We start from the raw sequence: 18745 nt of genomic DNA on the forward strand, positions 1-18745 counted from the left end.
AGATCAATGTTACCAATGACTGACACATTACTAACACCCAGAGGAAAAGAGTATCTACAGTTGGACAAGCTACAGATAAAAGCCAACAAGGAGAAACAAGTATCTAAATACAATAAACATGCACATGACCTACCAGAACTGGTTGAAGGTGATACGGTAAGACTAAAACCACACCGATTAGGTAAAAAAGAATGGCAAAAAGGAGTACCGGTAGTTGTAAAAAGACTAGATGAAAGATCATATGAGATAGACACACCAACAGGTACCTATAGAAGAAACAGAGTTCATATTAGGAAAACACCTGAATCACCCCCTGATACAACTCAACTCTACCCACCAATGGAAACAGCAGATGATAATGCAACAATACCAACTGAACAGCAGGAGGTCACAACGCAACCAATACCAACAACCAAACAAACTACACCACACATACCAATGGCGGAACCAACTCAACCACGCAGATCAACCAGAATAAAAAAACAACCTATCTATCTAAAAGATTATGTAACTCATAAATAAAAACAAATTCATATCGTAGCTGCTATAACTAATTAATCAATAAAAGCAGTTAATCAATAAATTGTTGCAGTTAAACGTTATGTTAAAGAAGTTAAAGTTAAACGTTATGTTAAAGAAGTTAAAGTTGTGTTAAAGTTACTCATGATAATACTGTATTTATAATAATTCACTCACAAGAGATATGAAGTCTAAACAGTAACACTGATACTAATTGATATACTATATTTTATTATATTCATCACACTAAATAACAAATAAGTATAAAAAAAAAAAAAATTCATAAAAGCGCACACCGTAACTTATTTTAAAAAAGGAAGGATGTCACAGTATCGTGCCCCGACTGAGGGCGCTATGTCTTGATCTGAATAAATATGGCCACCGAGTAACACGAGTTATTTAGTCCGTATCTTTATTGTTATATTCTACCATTCACGAAACGTGAAACAATTGAAATATCATTATTTGTTATATATACGTTTAAAATGTGTGCTTTAAACGTTCAACGTTTGCAAAACTCCACAAATTCACGTATTAAAAACGAAATATTTCAACCAAATAAATACGTTAAAAATATAGTATTTTAACATTATTTTATCTAGAAATATTACGTTATAAATACGTTCAAAAAACGTTTTTAAAACGTTACAAAAACACGTTATTTCAACGTTTGCAAAACTCCACAAATTCACGTTTTGAAAACGTTTAATCAAAACGTTTCCAAAACAAAACCAGTACGTTTTTATAACGTTTTTTTAACATACACCTGTAAATTGGGGTACGGGGCCACTTCCACATTTACCCTGCCCTGCCCTGTAATCATAACTATCCACCACCGGCAAAACCTGCAAAATAAAGAAAAATTATGAATGATTCACAGTATTTGTGCCGTGGAAAACATCTTGTAATTTTATGCTTATTTCTATTTTTAAATAAAAGGTTAACTGGAATTGAAGCGAAATAAAAATGTCAACCTTTATTCAACGTTGTTAAATCATGTTAAGAAACAATATCAACTGAAATAATAATGGATTAAAGTTGCTGATGTTGGAACTTAATATAGGTATACTTGAATATAGAAATAAAAAATAAGTTAATTTGTAATAATAATTTTTAAAACATATCTTTTACCATGCATTTAGGATATGATGAGCTGTATTGTCCATTATCACAAGTTATTGTTGTTTCTCCTACCAATGTATAACCAGCATCACATGTGAATGTCATGGATCCTCCATGAGTAGAGCTACCAGAATACTGACCGTTTCGAATACTGATGGACGACTCACAGTTAGCTGGTGGAGATATTAAGTAATACATTAGGAAGCTTAATGTTTCCTGCATTAAAACTTATTCCTATTGGTGAACTGTATCAAAATACGCTTTCAGAAACATGTTGTTTGGGTTTTAGTAGTATTAGTCATTTATAAAGCGCAGCAATGTACACGTGACCGAGAGTAGACTTGCTATTCTATGGTTTATTCATTATCAGAAAATACTTTATAATACCAGAACCACAGAATAGTGAGGCGATTGTGAGCTTATGCCACTAAATCGCTCTATAACTAAAAAGTAAAAGATATGTCATGTCATGGAGCCATCTTTATTTGGGGTATAATATGGTAATATTAATTAACACCCGCTTTGAAGAAAAGCCTCCCTCAAATAAACGACACCATTCCCTCCAATAGAACATCATGTGGAATACGCCCGCCACATGCATTTACACAATAATTGTATCACAACACATTACATTAACTACCATCATCTACAATTTACCAAGCATTTTTTTGTCACTTTTTTATATTAATTGTGCTGTATTTTACTTTACATCTAGGTGGTATTTATTTGATTATATTACATAGCCTATGTAAATACGCGAACGTGATTGGTTGAAACTGCATCACATGACTACCGCTGCGAGGATCGTAAATCGTATATATCCTCGAGAACGATGATATTGACTGTGTAATTTTCGCGTAATAATCGTGTCCCCTGTCATTAATCATATAAATTCTCGAGTACGATGATATTGACTTTGTAATTTTCGTGTGCAACACTCGAGTTTGCCGATAAATAAACAAAAGTCATCTACTCGATCTTGAAATCGGGTGGAATTGTCACTCCATCGCAAGACAACGTTTCATCCGCTGGGCCATGGAATTTGCTTGAAGAAATTAATCTTCTAAACTATTTAAGCTATGCATACATAGCGCCCTCATTTGTTATAAGTCCACCCTAAATGTGATGAAACACCGTTTGTGATTGGTCAATACTCACGGTAGTAACCTATTAACTAGTACGCGCTGAACATCCGGTGATTCGGCTCCTCGAAGATCGAGAAAAAGACGAATTGTTTATTCGGCCTACCTGATTATAATATTATTATTAATAGGCTTATTGATGGAAATTCTTCTGTTAATTTAAACGACCTAGGCCTAAGTGAATATTTTATTGCCAAGGAGTCATTAATTAGTAATTATCTGTATATTATTCTTCGCAAGGTAAGGTGTCTAGGCAGGCTTGTTTTAAATACAATACAAATACTAGGAGGCCTATAGCCTAGCTTCACCCAACCCAGCAGACTTGTTCTTGGCTATATAATATAACAGATATTGCCTTTTATATCGGTTAAATATAAGATTTGACATCCCCTCGGTAATGATATTAAGTTCTCGGGGAATATATATTTCCCTCAGCTGGCGCTTCGGGAAATATATATTCCCTCGAACTTAATAATATCATTCCCTCGGGGATGTCAAATCTTATATTTAACCTCTAAGCAGTCAATATCTGTATAATACATATTACCATATTATACCCCAAATAAAGATGCCTCCCCTCCCCCTAAAAACCCTTTTGAACAATAAATGCCCGGGGCGTTTAATCGGATACACATGGCAAGTTACTTCTAGCATTCTGAAAAGAACTGTTGAGCTTGACGTTTATATCAAAATGTTCTCGTGGACAGCAATAACTAGTACTTGAAATTGAAACAATTTAAAATATCAGTTCATAACATTACTGTGTAGAGATATGTTTTTTGTTTGAAACATTACTAATAGTATTTTCTGTTCAATTCATCTTTTAACCACATTTTCTATTACAATGAATGTAAATATGTATATTTTGAACAATTTGATACCAAATTTAAGTTTCTACGACCAGTACTTACAGAGATATGAAGATGCCCTGGTATGTGGGTCAAAGGTAAGAAATGGCATTTCTGATCATTTTTTACTAAAATGCCCCATTAGACGGAATATAAATCTATGCCTTCTGAACAGTTTGAGACCAAAATTGACTTGCTGCAACCAGTGGTTGCCAAGATTCTAGTACCTTTATTTATTTGTTTATATAACCCTGACCCTTTGACCTTTTGTAACATTTTTCAAAATGTGTAACAGATAACAAAATATATATTTCGAACAATTTAAAACCAAATTCAAGTGTCTACGACCAGTAGTTACGGAGATAAATGCATGACCTGGGTTGTGGGTCAAAGGTCAGAAATGGAATTTCCGGTCATTTTGAACTAAAATGTCCCATTAGACTGAATATAAATGTATATATTCTGATCAATTTGAGACCAAAATTACTTCGCTGTGACCAGTAGTTGTTGAGATTTAAGGACATATTGGTGTTTGGTCTTATGACCTTTCACCCTGACCTTTTGACCTTTCGCCACATTTTCAAAATGTGTAACCAAGCCAAAAATGATTGTTTGACCAAAGATTATGTAGCGCCGCTACGCGGCGCAACATAGGTAACTGTTGGCAAGCTCCTATCTTATAACACTACGCGCCCAGTAAATCCATGGACGCCATTCGGGCGGACAGGTTATTATTGCGATTTAAATGTAAATGGTTTAAATGTTGCGGTCCGCCTCGAAGTATCTGTGGTTAACCATCTTTATGATTGATTCATGGAAAAGGGAAGAAATTATGTAAACAAAGTAAAATAAAAGTTTCTTTGGGATCTGGACACTTTCCAACTAATTCTGTGTGTTTACATTGATATGTTTGGTTAGACAACTTCGTTCTTTAACCAAAACATCGTGGATATTGTGACAACGACTTTATTCCGGTTCAAACTTGTCCGCCAGAATGGCGTCCATGGATTACAAAGGTCTCACCCAGTTACCTATCTTGCGCCGCGTAGGGGCGCTATACAATCTTTGGTTTGACCACCCTAAACCAATTTCTGAAGTCAAATTCTCTGGACCTCAAAGTGCATACGAAAGTTGATCTAGCTACTAGAGTAACTGTACGTCTTTATTTTCAATTCAAGACAGAGAGACAATTTGAACCGTGGTAACCACCAGCGCATTTAAGACGTTTAATTGCACCAGGACAAGTAGCCGGCCTGCGATTTTTTTTTTCGTACATAAGTTGGGGACCCCCTCATGAAACGTCACAAAATAAACATGAATAATTCATCAATTAAATTTTCTTGTTCCGTGTGCACCCAAGCGTATAGCAACAAGAAGTGATTACACAATACACAAGTGCGGTACGATTCTAGGCCTATCTCCGCTTTTGTTGCGGCGTGCGATTTCATAGAAGAATAGCGGCGTTTTGTGTGGATTGTCGAAATAATCAGCCTTTAGTAAGTTTATGGTGTTTTCAATATAATTTTTTACTAAAGAATTACGTGTTAAAACTATAGTTTCTATTAATACTATTAGGCCTAATTATTAGTCTCTAAACCCATGTCTATTCTAGTTATAGTAGCTGTGTGGATTTGTGTGACGTGTGTGTGTTAGGTATGACCAAAGATAGTTACACTATAGTGTAACTATCTTTGGTATGACACAATCCGAGTAATAAGTCAGCAAAATTAAACAATAAACATTACACAAAAATACATTTTTATTCTCGTGGGTCAAATCTTCCCATCTCATGTGTTCATATACGCGCATTTTTAAAGTTCCTTTGAGTACATGCATATTGTTTGATAATAAAATAGCAGAATTAAAAAAATACAGTACACAAATTATACACATTCTTTATTCTTGTGGGTCTAAGCTTTCTTTGGGCTATGTCCAATGAATTACTACTTAGTTTAATGTCTTGCCGTACTTGCCTAGCAGTCGATTAGCCTCGACTCGACACATTTTGTGTGAAGAAGAGTGCGCGAAGGCAATCACGTGAATTTACTTAGAATCCTAGGCCTACTGTAGAAAGTATCGTATCGCAGTTGTGTAATCACTTCTTGTTGCTATACGCTTGGGTGCACACGGAACAACAAATTTAACTGATGAATTATTCATGTTTATTTTGTGACGTTTCATGAAGGGGTCCCCAACTTATGTACGAAAAAAAAAAATCGCAGCCGGCCTATTAACCACCTGCGCATTTAAGACGTTTAATTTCACCAGGACAAGTAACCACCTGCGCATTTTAGAAGTTACTGTGCACATGACCGGTGGTAGACTTTTTAGTTCAGAATCATGGTTTACTCATTATCAGAAAAGAATTTGGAGTGAGTCGGCTGTGAACCTGTCAGTCACTGAAATCTCTCTATAAGTTTTATTTCTATTTAATATTGACCACAAATGTAAAACCCACCTTTGCATTCAGCATATGATGAGCTGTATTGTCCATTATCACAAGATATTGTTGTTTCTCCTACCAATGTATAGCCAACATCACATGTGAATGTAATAGATCCTCCATGAGTATACCTACCAGTGTACTGACCATTTACAATACTGATGGATGACTCACAGTTAGCTAGAGAAAAGGACATACACATGTACTTAGAAGTCGCTAATTTAGCTAAAGTAAATATACATTATTATTTTTCACATTATTAGTAATGTCTGAATGTATTTATTGTTACCACCTTTGCATTTCGCAAATGATGAGATCTATTTTCTCGAAGATCAGAGCACATAAAGGTACGTGTAACACTTTTCACAAATTTTCTTCTCTAAAGAAATGGTGATGGTACGGCGGTGTCAATAAGAATCTTAAACATAAATTAAAAACTGCCCAAAACAAGATGGCACGTTTCATTTTAAATGTTGGTCCAAGGTCTCACATACGTGCCAAAAAGCTTTCCGATCTTGGGTTTCTTAATGTCAGCCTCAGAAATAAGTTTTTAAGATTAAATTATGTTCACAAAATTCGCTATATAACTTTAATACGCCTTCTTTCCTTAAGGATAACTTTTTGTTAATTTATGATCATCATAACCATTTCACCAGGGGTACAACATTTAATTTTGTCACTCCTAAGGCTACTGGCATGGCGTTAATGATTCGACTTTTTATTTCTTAGGTATCCGTGACTGGAACAGGCTCCCCAATTCACTCAAATCAATACAAAATAATGCAACCTTCAAAATAAAACTTAAAGAATATTTTAATAATGAACAGCTTGGAATATCAGTTTAATTAAGTTATTTTTTAATAATTATTGTTTTTTGATGTTATCTTGTCTTATATGTATTTTCTTGTTTTTTCAATTTTACTGCGTCCAACTTAATGATATATTGTACTAGGCCCAACCACTCACTTTTTCAGTTAATACGGATTGGACCCCATTGGAAATAAGTTTACTTTTATTTGTCGACTTAATGGGTTATCCTGGTATCCTTTTTGTACATTGTATATTTTAACTTTTGTGTATGAATATCGAATAAAATCAATCAATCAATCAATCAATCAAAAGCATCGTTACATGTCATAATTATACTGTACATTAAATGTATGATAAGTATAAGTTTACTCAATAGCTATTGTAAAATCATGAACATTCTAACACAATATTAATTATTTCCTACAATAAAATAACCTTACCAAAACAGCGAGGAGGTTTCTCTAAAAAAACACCATTCCGACAATGTAGGTATTCATTTCCAACTAGTTTATATCCATCTAAACAATTGAACTGAATCACACCACCGTGCTTGATCGATCCATTAAAACGGTGCCATTCAAGTGGTGTCAGTTGACAATGGGCTATTAATAAAACATATGAAATAATTATTGTTTAAAAATATTACAAATGTGTTGTTAGGATGGGGCCTGTCCGCGCATTTTGAAATAATTTCTAGAAGTACAACGATTTTCCATTTTATTCTGCCCTGACATTATTGCTGTAAATTTGTGATAAAACATTCAACAAGAGCCATACAGATTTTGAGTACTGTATACGTACATCAAATAAAATTATACAATGTAATTATAATTTTAAATTTAAAAAAAAGTAAATATAATACTGTAAATATAATAATGTAAAAATATTGAAGGATTGAAAATTTGATCCGGTGGTGTTTTATTGAAGCAATTTGGATTGAATTTCAATTTCCAAATGCCACTCCTTATTTCAAGTTAACTGTAAAGACATTCCAATGCACTTCTAATGACTCTTTTATGAGGATTACTGTATACGTGACGTCATTATCTTGACAGCAAATTATAATTAAAAAAATATTAGATGATTGAAGATATTAGAATAAGAACAGAACATTTATTTAATAGATATCAGTAATACTAATATTATCAACAGGTACCCACATTGTATGTATAAACAAATTCTGATCCATTTACAGAAAGTTTCTAGGACATTTTGCGCATTTAAATTTTTTTTTTTTTTGTATTTTATATTTTGGGTTTTTTTTTTATCTAAAGATTAAAGTGATTCTAAAATTTACGGTATCACCTATTTCGTATGGTTGGCGTATTTTGTGGGGTTCGCTTTTGAGGTCTGCTTGCTTTAGAAATAGAAACACCCTGCTGGTTCAGTTGTGTTGTGCTTATTAAGTCAATTTTTTTTTAGGAGACTGTTAAAAAGTCTATCATCTATTAAAGAATCGTGTGAACTAATTAATCAAAATAGCTTTGTTGTTTTCTATTAAAATTTGTCCCTGAATTTTAAAATAAAATACTGTGACGTAAACGTGATAATTAATCAATACAAAATAATTATCTTGTATTTAATTATTTTATTATTAAGTGTCAATATAATTATATGTGCAATACGATTTGTTTGCGCGGATCATCTAATCTTAATGATAAATTCATGTCTATAGTTTTTTTAATGCAATAATCGAAAAATCATCAACATTTGACAAGCTATCATTTCAATACAAATCAGTTTATCGTTAAGTTATTAAATAATGCAATTATTAAACGAAATAATCATACAATATCAATTACATCTTACTTTTGTTTCTCCTGTAAGTGTAAGTCAATATACATGTCTCTGGATAATAATTTTTTTCAACTGCTAAAAAAAATCAACAATGAATCTAATTATATAGATGATTTTTTTGTTCGTAATATGTTAACTACTGTTATTGTAATATTAATTTATATTATCGTAGTCGTCGTCCACTGATTTCCATAAAACATCGAAACCAACCCTTGAAAAAGAAAAAAACAAACAAAACAACTTACTATTAGCCGGAGATTGTGGGGGTGTATTTCCAAAAACATAGGAGTTGATCACCAGGAAAAACAAAGAAAAAACAATTATTCTTTTTCTCATTTTAGTTGATGTACACAGCACATACATAACATGTATGTGCTATGTATAATACGCTGGTGGCAATGATTGACTTCACAAACAAGTATCATAGTTGAAACATACTGTAAGCAAAACAAGTTAAATATTAATGCCACGTGATGTTCAATGTATTTTCAATTGTTATAACAGCTTATCAATAAATAGTAAATTGTTTAGGCTATTATTGATGGTTAATATTGAATAAACTCTGCTATTGAAACTGCGATCAATTTCATATCAAAAATTAATGTATGATTACCTAGTTTGATTTACCATTATGTACTTGTAACCATGGAGCTATAAATTAGAATAATGTATAGCTCTATGCTTCAACCTTTCACCAACAAACAAGATATATTTATCTTATCTATAATTAAGAAACTGGCTTTAAAATCGAATAACATTAATGGACGAACATACAAGCAGAACCCCTATTCTGAGAACACTGATATTAAAAACAATAAACTCTGATAACACTAATAATAACACTCATTTAAAAAAAAACTATTTTAATCTCCGAGTATAGTAACAAACATAAATAGTTTATTAATAGGGGTTTTCTCGAGAAACAAGAAACCCATGCCATCCAACATTCAACTTATATTGTAACGTTTTCAATGCATTGTAAGAGTAAGTTAAAACCATTTACTGTCAAGCAATGTTTCTACAGAGTAAGGTTATGATTTAGATATAAATATAAAATTAGATATGGAAATAAAACTACATTATTTTCAATAAAAGCCTTTCATAGAAAATTTCAGTTGCGTACCTTTATTGAACGTCATATCCGAACGGTATAGAACTCATTAAATAATTATAATTTCTGGGTTTTTTTTTTCAACTGGAGGTACAATTTATTCACGATATCTAGTAGTATGTACTCCGTCTCCGCTGTCAGACATGCCTACGGGGTGATCCTGGGATGGGCTGTCCTATGCTAAATACATCGTCTCCGTCACGCTCATATCCGTCACATTTCCCAATGTTTCGTTGTGACGGAGATGACGGCCTTTTGTTGTTGCCAGGGCCTTTTTCTGTTGTACATTTTGTATATCCATGGAGAATTCTCCATGATATATCTTTATTATGTTATTACATTGTATATATATATATGTGACTCTGGCCAATAAACATATTCAAATCAAATTTTAAAGTCATTTCCGTCGCATCATTTTGAGGTTCGTACATATCCGTCACGGTTTAATCTCCGTCACATGGATATTTTATCCTTTTAAATAAATCCTAAAATATTTCAGTAATGAACGCAACTATGTGGTATAAATGAAATATAAACAATATTCTTATACTATGTCAATGGTTAGTAATATTAGTTGTAAATTTTGTAAAACATCAGTCATAGGCCTACTATTTTTTTAAATTAATATTTTTTGGAATTATAGTAAATGGTTTTGAACATATAACATCATACTAATAAATGCTAAAACAGTCATTTTTTTATTAATCGAGAAAAAAATACTGTATAGTATCAAACAATTAATAATGGAAATAGTTTTATAATTCCTAATCCGTTATTTTTTCTATCTTTGTATATTCCATGTGACGGATATGACAGCAACATGAAACCATGTTCGAATAAATACAAATTATATAATAAAGATTGCGCCAAACATACGCTTGCCATGTAATACATGTTCATTTATCTGAATAAACTTTAACAATTAAAAAAAAAGTTTTATAATCGATTTTTTATGAACCTGAAATTAGACACTTACTGAAGAATGACCCATTCATATTAACGGAATAATACAGGTGTTCATAAGACAAAAAATATTTCTTACAAAAAACGCTGCTCGCTTATTTATGTAACAGTTTTAAAGATATATTGTCCCTCTGAAAAATATTTTTTATTTCAAATTTGTTTTTGAATGTGTCATTTTATTGTCACATAATAGTTATTTTACCTGAAAAAATGTAATTTAAAACAAAAAATATTAAATTGTCTGTCAGACAATCAGACAATGGGTTATAATTAAACGTTTCTTTTCTCTTTTTATACGTGAATAAATATTATTTTTTTGTTACAGAAGTGATAACTTTGATATGAAACACGGACTAAATTTCTTTCACTTTAGTTTATTTTATTGCTAAGGTCAAGTCTGGGGGTCACTTCATCACGCCTAGATACTTCAAGTGTGAAGTATCCTATTACAAACAAAACTTTAATGGACTGTTTTGATAATAATTCAATGATTATCTGACAGCGAATTATATATATCGGTCAAATACCAGAAATGCTTTGGGATTTGTAATTTTAGCATGACGTGTCCTAATAGACTCTCTTTTTTGGGTCCAGCAGCTGGGACCTATAAAGTATAGTCGCGTTTCCATTTTCGCAAAAACGTCAGTCTCTTTAGTACTATAACTGCTGCTTGCTTTCTGCTTATAAAGGAGTCATCTCTTGTGATGAAATGAAAAATAAAGATGAAAAAAATCAAATTTTGAATAGCCCGTTTTGTAGTTAACATAAAGTTATTCACTTCCACCGAAAAAAAATCCGAAAAAAATATTGATTTCGCTTATAAAAAAATCAAAATAAGTTTACCATTTTTTCGAACTCATCGGCTCAGAAATTAAGCCGGTAGAGCTAACTCATACATATGCATGATATGTTAATGAGCATCCACACAGCAGAGATCTGATCTAACAATGGACGATGCACGTTGTATGTACAACAACACCACCAGAGATCGACGCGACTCGACTGTGGGTTTCCCTGGCCTGATCGTATAAATATGTAAAGCTGAGCTGTTAATTTGTCGGTAAGTAGGCCTAGACGGTTATTTTAAATATAATAATATATATAACGCAATAATAACAGGAAGGTAAATTAATTAACTTAGCCTGGGATTTTTTCAGTTCAGGGCTAGGCCTAGAATAATTAATACATGCTGCTGCATATTACTAATACTAGGCTAGTATCCGTAGCAACATGATGGAGGTATAAAATGGTACTCCCAAAGATGCCAATCACCCCATGAACCTCCATGATCAGCCCAACGACTGTTGCATATGTATAGACGATTATCTGTAATAAAAAAAAATGTCTGAGTTCACATGTGTAATGTATTCAAAACAAAGGCAGTGTTAACAGGGGTACCCGACAGGGGTACGCAACGGGTTTTTTAAATAATATTGTGTATATGTAAATCAATTGTGTTGCGTAGCACTGTGTAAATTATATTAAATCATACTGTTAAGTTATAGAAACAGTGCTCATATTCGGAACATGATCTTATAATCGCGTCGAGCCTCAATTGATTGTGAGGGCGTTTGTTGCATGAGAGAATCTAACTTGTGGGTGAAAATCTGCGATAATACCATATATGTTTTTCCTAAGGGAGGTGAATTAATTTGAAATATGGCTCTGTGGTCTAGTGGTATGATACTCGCCCTGTAAGCGAAAGGTCGCCGGTTCAAATCCCGTCAGAGACATATATTCATAGAACTAAAAAAATATGCCGATGAGCTATGCTCGACGGGATTATAAGATCAAAGAAGATAGCTTGGTAGATATAAACAATTTTGGAATAAAACTAAAAAAACAGCTTAAATGATGGTTAATATTGAAATTTAAATTTAGGTAGTCAATGGAGTAATTTTACCGATCTGTGAGTACCCTATGTTCCTAGTGTTAAGTCCAAAAGTTATGTCATCTTTGTAACATATACTGTAAATGTATTTTCTATTCAATACAGAGACAATGTGAAAAGTGATAACCACCAGCTTACCTCAAAAGATGTAAGAAGTTTACGTGAATGAGGACAAGCAATGTACACGTGACCGATGGTAGACTATTTTTATTTTATTCTTATAAAAAAATAATTTATAATACCAGATCCACAACGTGAGTCGGTTGCGAAGCTACCAATGAATGCATTCTATAAACTGATATTTCTATGTAGGCCTATATGGCAATAATGTAAAACCCACCTTTGCATTCTGGATAGGATGAGCTGTATTTTCCATTTCGACACGTTATTTTTGATTTTCCAACCAATGTATAACAAGCATCACATGTGAATGCAATGGATCCTCCATGAGTATAGCTACCAGAGTACTGACCATTTACAATACTGATGGATGATTCACAATTAGCTGGAAATATTAAGTAGTATATTAGGAAGCTTAATGTTTCTTGCATTAAAACTTATTCCTATTGGTGAACTTTATAAAAATAAGCTTTCAGAAACATGTTGTTTGTGTTTTAGTAGTATTAGTCACTTATATAGCCAGCAATGTACACGTGACCGATGGTAGACTTGCTATTCTATGGTTTATTCATTATCAGAAAATACTTTATAATACCAGAACCACAGAATAGTGAGGCGATTGCGAACATATGCTACTAAAATCGCTCTATACCGTAACTGATAGTTCTATGTAGGCCTATATGACAATAATGTAAAACCCACCTTTGCATTCTGGATAGGATGAGCTGTATTTTCCATTTCCACACGTTATTGTTGATTTTCCCACCAATGTATAACCAGCATCACATGTGAATGTAATGGATCCTCCATGAGTATAGCTACCAGTGTACTGCCCATTTACGATGCTTATGGATGATTCACAGTTAGCTGGGGAGAGGACACACAGATGCATTTAGAAGTCGCAAGTATGCGATTGTGGCTAAGGTCCATAGAGACTCTTTGGGAAAACAAAATATACCAACATATATAGTAATACCTACCTTTGCATTCAGCATACGATGAGCTATATTGTCCATTATCACAAGTTATTGTTGTTTCTCCTACCAATGTATAACCAGCATCACATGTGAATGTAATGGATCCTCCATGAGTATAGCTACCAAAGTACTGACCATTTACAATACTGATGGACGATTCACAATTAGCTGGAAATATCAAGTAGTATATTAGGAAGCTTAATGTTTCTTGCATTAAAACTTATTCTTATTGGTGAACTTTATAAAAATAAGCTTTCAGAAACATGTTGTTTGTGTTTTAGTAGTATTAGTCACTTATATAGCCAGCAATGTACACGTGACCGATGGTAGACTTGCTATTCTATGGTTTATTCATTATCAGAAAATACTGTATAATACCAGAACCACAGAATAGTGAGGCGATTGCGAACATAATGCTACTAAAATCGCTCTATAACTGATATTTCTATGTAGGCCTATATGGCAATAATGTAAAACCCACCTTTGCATTCTGGATAGGATGAGCTGTATTTTCCATTTCCACAAGTTATTGTTGATTTTCCCACCAATGTATAACCAACATCACATGTGAATGTAATGGATCCTCCATGAGTATAGCTACCAGTGTACTGACCATTTACAGTGCTAATGGATGACTCACAGTTAGCTGAAGATATTAGGTAATTTTATTAGGAAGCTTTTATAATGTTTCTTGCATTTAAACTTATTTCTGTTGGTGAACTGTGTCAACATATGCTTTCCTAAACCTTTTGTTGGGTTGTCGCAGTATCATCTATTTATATAGCGCAGCCTATTCACGAAGATCACAGCGCCAAAGATATTAACGCTTTCAATAATATTATTAATCTCTAAAAGTTATGTCTTCTTGTTTGCAACATAAACTGTACATGTCTTTATTTTCTATTCAAGACAGACAATTTGAACTGTGGATCTCAAAGAATTTAAGAAGTTGAAGTTCACCGGGACAAGCAATGTAAATGTGACCGGCGGTAGACTTTCTATTCTATGGTTGATTCATTATCAGAAAAGACTCTATTACAGAACCTTGAACTGAGTCGTTTGCGAACCTATGCCAATGAACTCCCTTTATAAATGTTATTTCTATGTAGGCCTATATGGCCACAAATGTAAACCCACCTTTGCATTCCGGATATGTTGAGTTGTATTGTCCATTATCACAAGTTATTGTTGTTTCTCCTTCTAATGTATAACCAGCACCACATGTGAATGTAATGGATCCTCTATGAGTATAGCTACCAGTGTACTGACCATTTACAATACTGATTGATGACTCACAGTTAGCTATGGAGAAAGTTTTATCATATATCATTAATAAATGGCACTAAAATGTCATTGCCTAAAACTTTCAAGTAATAGACAATGTGCAACTAATATTAAATTATAATACGTGTTCAAGACATTGCATACATACCTTTACATACAGCATATGATGAGCTGTATTGTCCATTATCACAAGTTATTGTTGTTTCTCCTACCAATGTATAACCAACATCACATGTGAATGTAATGGATCCTCCGTGAATATAGCTACCAGAGTACTGACCGTTTACAATACTGATGAACGATTTACAGTTAGCTAGAGAAAAGTACATACACATGTATTTAGAAGTCGCTAATTTTAGCTAAGGTAAATATACATTTATTATTTTTCACATTATTAGTAATGTGTGAATGTATTTATTGTTACCACCTTTGCATTTCGCAATTGATAAGCTCTATTTTCTCGAAGATCAGAGCACATAAAGGTACGTGAACACTTTTCTCAATTCTTCTTCTCTAATTATGTTGTACATTCAATGTATGATAAGTATAATTTTACCCATTAGCTATTCTAATTCTAACACAATATTAAGTTAAATTTCCTATAATAAAATAACCTTACCAAAACAGTGAGGAGGTTCCTCTAAAAAAACACCATTTCGACAGTGTAAATAATCATTTCCAACTAGTTTATATCCATCCAAACAATCGTACTGAATCACGCCACCGTGCTTGATCGAACCATTAAAACGACCGTTTTCAAGTGGTGTCGGTTGACAATGGGCTATTAATAAACCATATGAAATAATTATTCTTTAAAAATATTATAAATGTGTTGTTAGGATGGGGCGTTCCCGCGCCTTTTGAAATAATTTCTAGAAAGTACACTAATTTTCCCTTTTATTCTGCCCCTGACATTATTGCATAGAAGGCCTATTGATCATTGCGAGAAGAATGAAAAAATGGTTTTCATGAAAACCATTGAAAAAGAATAAACAAAACACGAGATCTGTAAATTTGTGATAAACCATTAAACAAGAACCATACAGATTTTACATATACAGTACTGTATACGTAAATCAAATAAAATTATACAATGTAATTATAAATTTAAATTATAAAAAAGTAAATATACTACTGTAAATATGATAATGTAAAAATATTGAAAGATTCAAAATTTGAAGATCCGGTGGTGTTTTGTTGAAGCAATTTGGTTTGAATTTCAATTTCCAACTACCACTCCTTATTTCAAGTTGTAAAGACATTCCAATGCACTTCAAATGACTCTTTTATGAGGATATTGTGACGTCATTATCTTGACAGCAATTTGTAATAAAAATTAGATGATTAAAGATTTTAGAATAAACATAATATTTATTTAAAAATTGTAAGTAGGAAATACTAATATTATCAAAAGAAAATGACAGGTACCCAAATTATATGTTTAAACAAATTCTGATCCATTTAGAGAAAATTTCCAGGACATTTTGAGCATTTAAAAATGCGGTGCATGTTTTTTTTATCTAAAGATTAAAGCGACCAATTTCTTTTAATATAATCCTAAAATTTACGGTATCACCTATTTCGTAGGGTTGGCGTATTTTGTGGGGTTCGCTTTTGAGGTCTGCTTGCTTTAGAAATAGAAACACTGCTGGTTCAGTCGTGTTGTGCTTATTAAGTCAATTTTTTAGGAGACTGTTATAAAGTCTATTCATCTATTAATGAACTGATAATAAGAATCGTGTGAACTAATTAATCAAAATAGCTTTTGTTTTTTTCTATTAAAATTTTACTCTGAATTTTAAAATAAAATATAACTGACGTAAACGTGATAAATAATCAATACAAATTAATTATCTTGTATTTATTTATTTTATTATTAAGTGTCAATATAATTATATGTGCAATACGATTTGTTTGCGCGGATCATCTAATCTTAAAGATAAATTGTATGTCTATAGTTTTTTTAATGCAATATTAAAAAAATCACCAACATTTGACAAGCTATCATTTCAATACAAATCAGTTTATCGTTAAGTTATTAAATAATGCAATTATTAAATGAAATAATCATACAATCTCAATTACATCTTACTTTTGTTTCTCCTGTAAGTGTAAGTGAGTATACATGTCTCTGGATAATAAGAATCATTTTTTTCAACTGCTAAAAAAAATCAATAATTAATCTAATTATATAGATGATTTTTATCATAATATGTTGCAATATGTTAACTACTGCTATTGTATATTATCGTAGTCGTCGTACAACAAAAGAAAAAAACAAACAAATCAACTTACTATTATCCGGAGATTGTGGGGGTGTATTTCCAAAAACATAGGAGTTGATCACCAGGAAAAACAAAGAAAAAACAATTATTCTTTTTCTCATTTTAGTTGATGTACACAGCACATACATAACATGTATGTGCTATGTATAATACGCTGGTGGCAATGATTGACTTCACAAACAAGTATCATAGTTGAAACATACTGTAAGCAAAACAAGTTAAATATTAATGCCACGTGATGTTCAATCTTATCAATAAATAGTAAATTGTTTAGGCTATTATTGATGGTTAATATTGAATAAACTCTGCTATTGAAACTGCGATCAATTTCATATCAAAAATTAATGTATGATTACCTAGTTTGATTTACCATTATGTAATTGTAACCATGGAGCTATAAATTAGAATAATGTATAGCTCTATGCTTCAACCTTTCACCAACAAACAAGATATATTTATCTTATCTATAATTAAGAAACTGGCTTTAAAATCGAATAACATTAATGGACGAACATACAAGCAGAACCCCTATTCTGAGAACACTGATATTAAAAACAATAAACTCTGATAACACTAATAATAACACTCATTTAAAAAAAAACTATTTTAATCTCTGAGTATAGTAACAAACATAAACAGTTTATTAATAGGGGTTTTCTCGAGAAACAAGAAACCCATGCCATCCAACATGCAACTTATATTGTAACGTTTTCAATGCATTGTAAGAGTAAGTTAAAACCATTTACTGTCAAGCAATGTTTCTACAGAGTAAGGTTATGATTTAGATATAAATATAAAATTAGATATGGAAATAAAACTACATTATTTTCAATAAAAGCCTTTCATAGAAAATTTCAGTTGCGTACCTTTATTGAACGTCATATCCGAACGGTATAGAACTCATTAAATAATTATAATTTCTGGGTTTTTTTTTAAACTGGAGGTACAATTTATTCACGATATCTAGTAGTATGTACTCCGTCTCCGCTGTCAGACATGCCTACGGGGTGATCCTGGGATGGGCTGTCCTATGCTAAATACATCGTCTCCGTCACGCTCATATCCGTCACATTTCCCAATGTTTCGTTGTGACGGAGATGACGGCCTTTTGTTGTTACCAGGGCCTTTTTCTGTTGTACATTTTGTATATCCATGGAGAATTCTCCATGATATATCTTTATTATGTTATTACATTGTATATATATATGTGACTCTGGCCAATAAACATATTCAAATCAAATTTTAAAGTCATTTCCGTCGCATCATTTTGAGGTTCGTACATATCCGTCACGGTTTAATCTCCGTCACATGGACATTTTATCCTTTTAAATAAATCCTAAAATATTTCAGTAATGAACGCAACTATGTTGTATAAATGAAATATAAACAATATTCTTCTACTATGTCAATGGTTAGTAATATTAGTTGTAAAT

General features: G+C 32.3%; 2 protein-coding genes and 1 long non-coding RNA gene across 5 annotated transcripts; 1 reads left to right on the forward strand and 2 right to left on the reverse strand.

Annotated features, from left to right (window-relative positions):
- Positions 1 to 747: 747 nt before the first annotated feature.
- Positions 748 to 9612, reverse strand: LOC140057824 (membrane cofactor protein-like). 3 transcript variants are annotated; one of them, XM_072103588.1, is made up of 7 exons: positions 9295 to 9612; positions 8927 to 9118; positions 8694 to 8753; positions 7325 to 7486; positions 6090 to 6254; positions 1651 to 1814; positions 748 to 1364 (listed from the first exon to the last, which is right to left on the reverse strand). In XM_072103588.1, the coding sequence occupies exons 2-7, from the start codon at positions 9042 to 9044 to the stop codon at positions 1275 to 1277; spliced, it is 759 nt and encodes a 252-aa protein (XP_071959689.1). In that variant the 5' UTR covers positions 9045 to 9118; positions 9295 to 9612; the 3' UTR covers positions 748 to 1274. The 3 variants fall into 3 exon arrangements, with proteins under 3 accessions (XP_071959689.1, XP_071959697.1, XP_071959680.1); XM_072103579.1 differs by having other exon boundaries at positions 749 to 1364; positions 8694 to 8756; positions 9295 to 9610; XM_072103596.1 differs by lacking the exon at positions 8694 to 8753 and having other exon boundaries at positions 9295 to 9611.
- A 1860-nt stretch (positions 9613 to 11472) lies between these two features.
- Positions 11473 to 13510, forward strand: LOC140046896 (uncharacterized). Its single transcript, XR_011844881.1, has 3 exons — positions 11473 to 11815; positions 12752 to 12842; positions 13486 to 13510. It is a non-coding gene; the product is annotated as an uncharacterized lncRNA (long non-coding RNA).
- A 688-nt stretch (positions 13511 to 14198) lies between these two features.
- Positions 14199 to 17427, reverse strand: LOC140041993 (C4b-binding protein-like). The gene is made up of 6 exons (XM_072087669.1): positions 17323 to 17427; positions 17120 to 17188; positions 15647 to 15808; positions 15176 to 15340; positions 14881 to 15045; positions 14199 to 14389 (listed from the first exon to the last, which is right to left on the reverse strand). Exons 1-6 carry the CDS (start codon positions 17411 to 17413, stop codon positions 14199 to 14201), a joined length of 843 nt encoding a protein of 280 aa, XP_071943770.1. The 5' UTR covers positions 17414 to 17427.
- Between the last annotated feature and the right edge of the window lie 1318 nt (positions 17428 to 18745).

The sequence above is a fragment of the Antedon mediterranea genome, chromosome 1, assembly GCF_964355755.1.
Source record: "Antedon mediterranea chromosome 1, ecAntMedi1.1, whole genome shotgun sequence".
NCBI classification, from domain to species: domain Eukaryota; kingdom Metazoa; phylum Echinodermata; class Crinoidea; order Comatulida; family Antedonidae; genus Antedon; species Antedon mediterranea.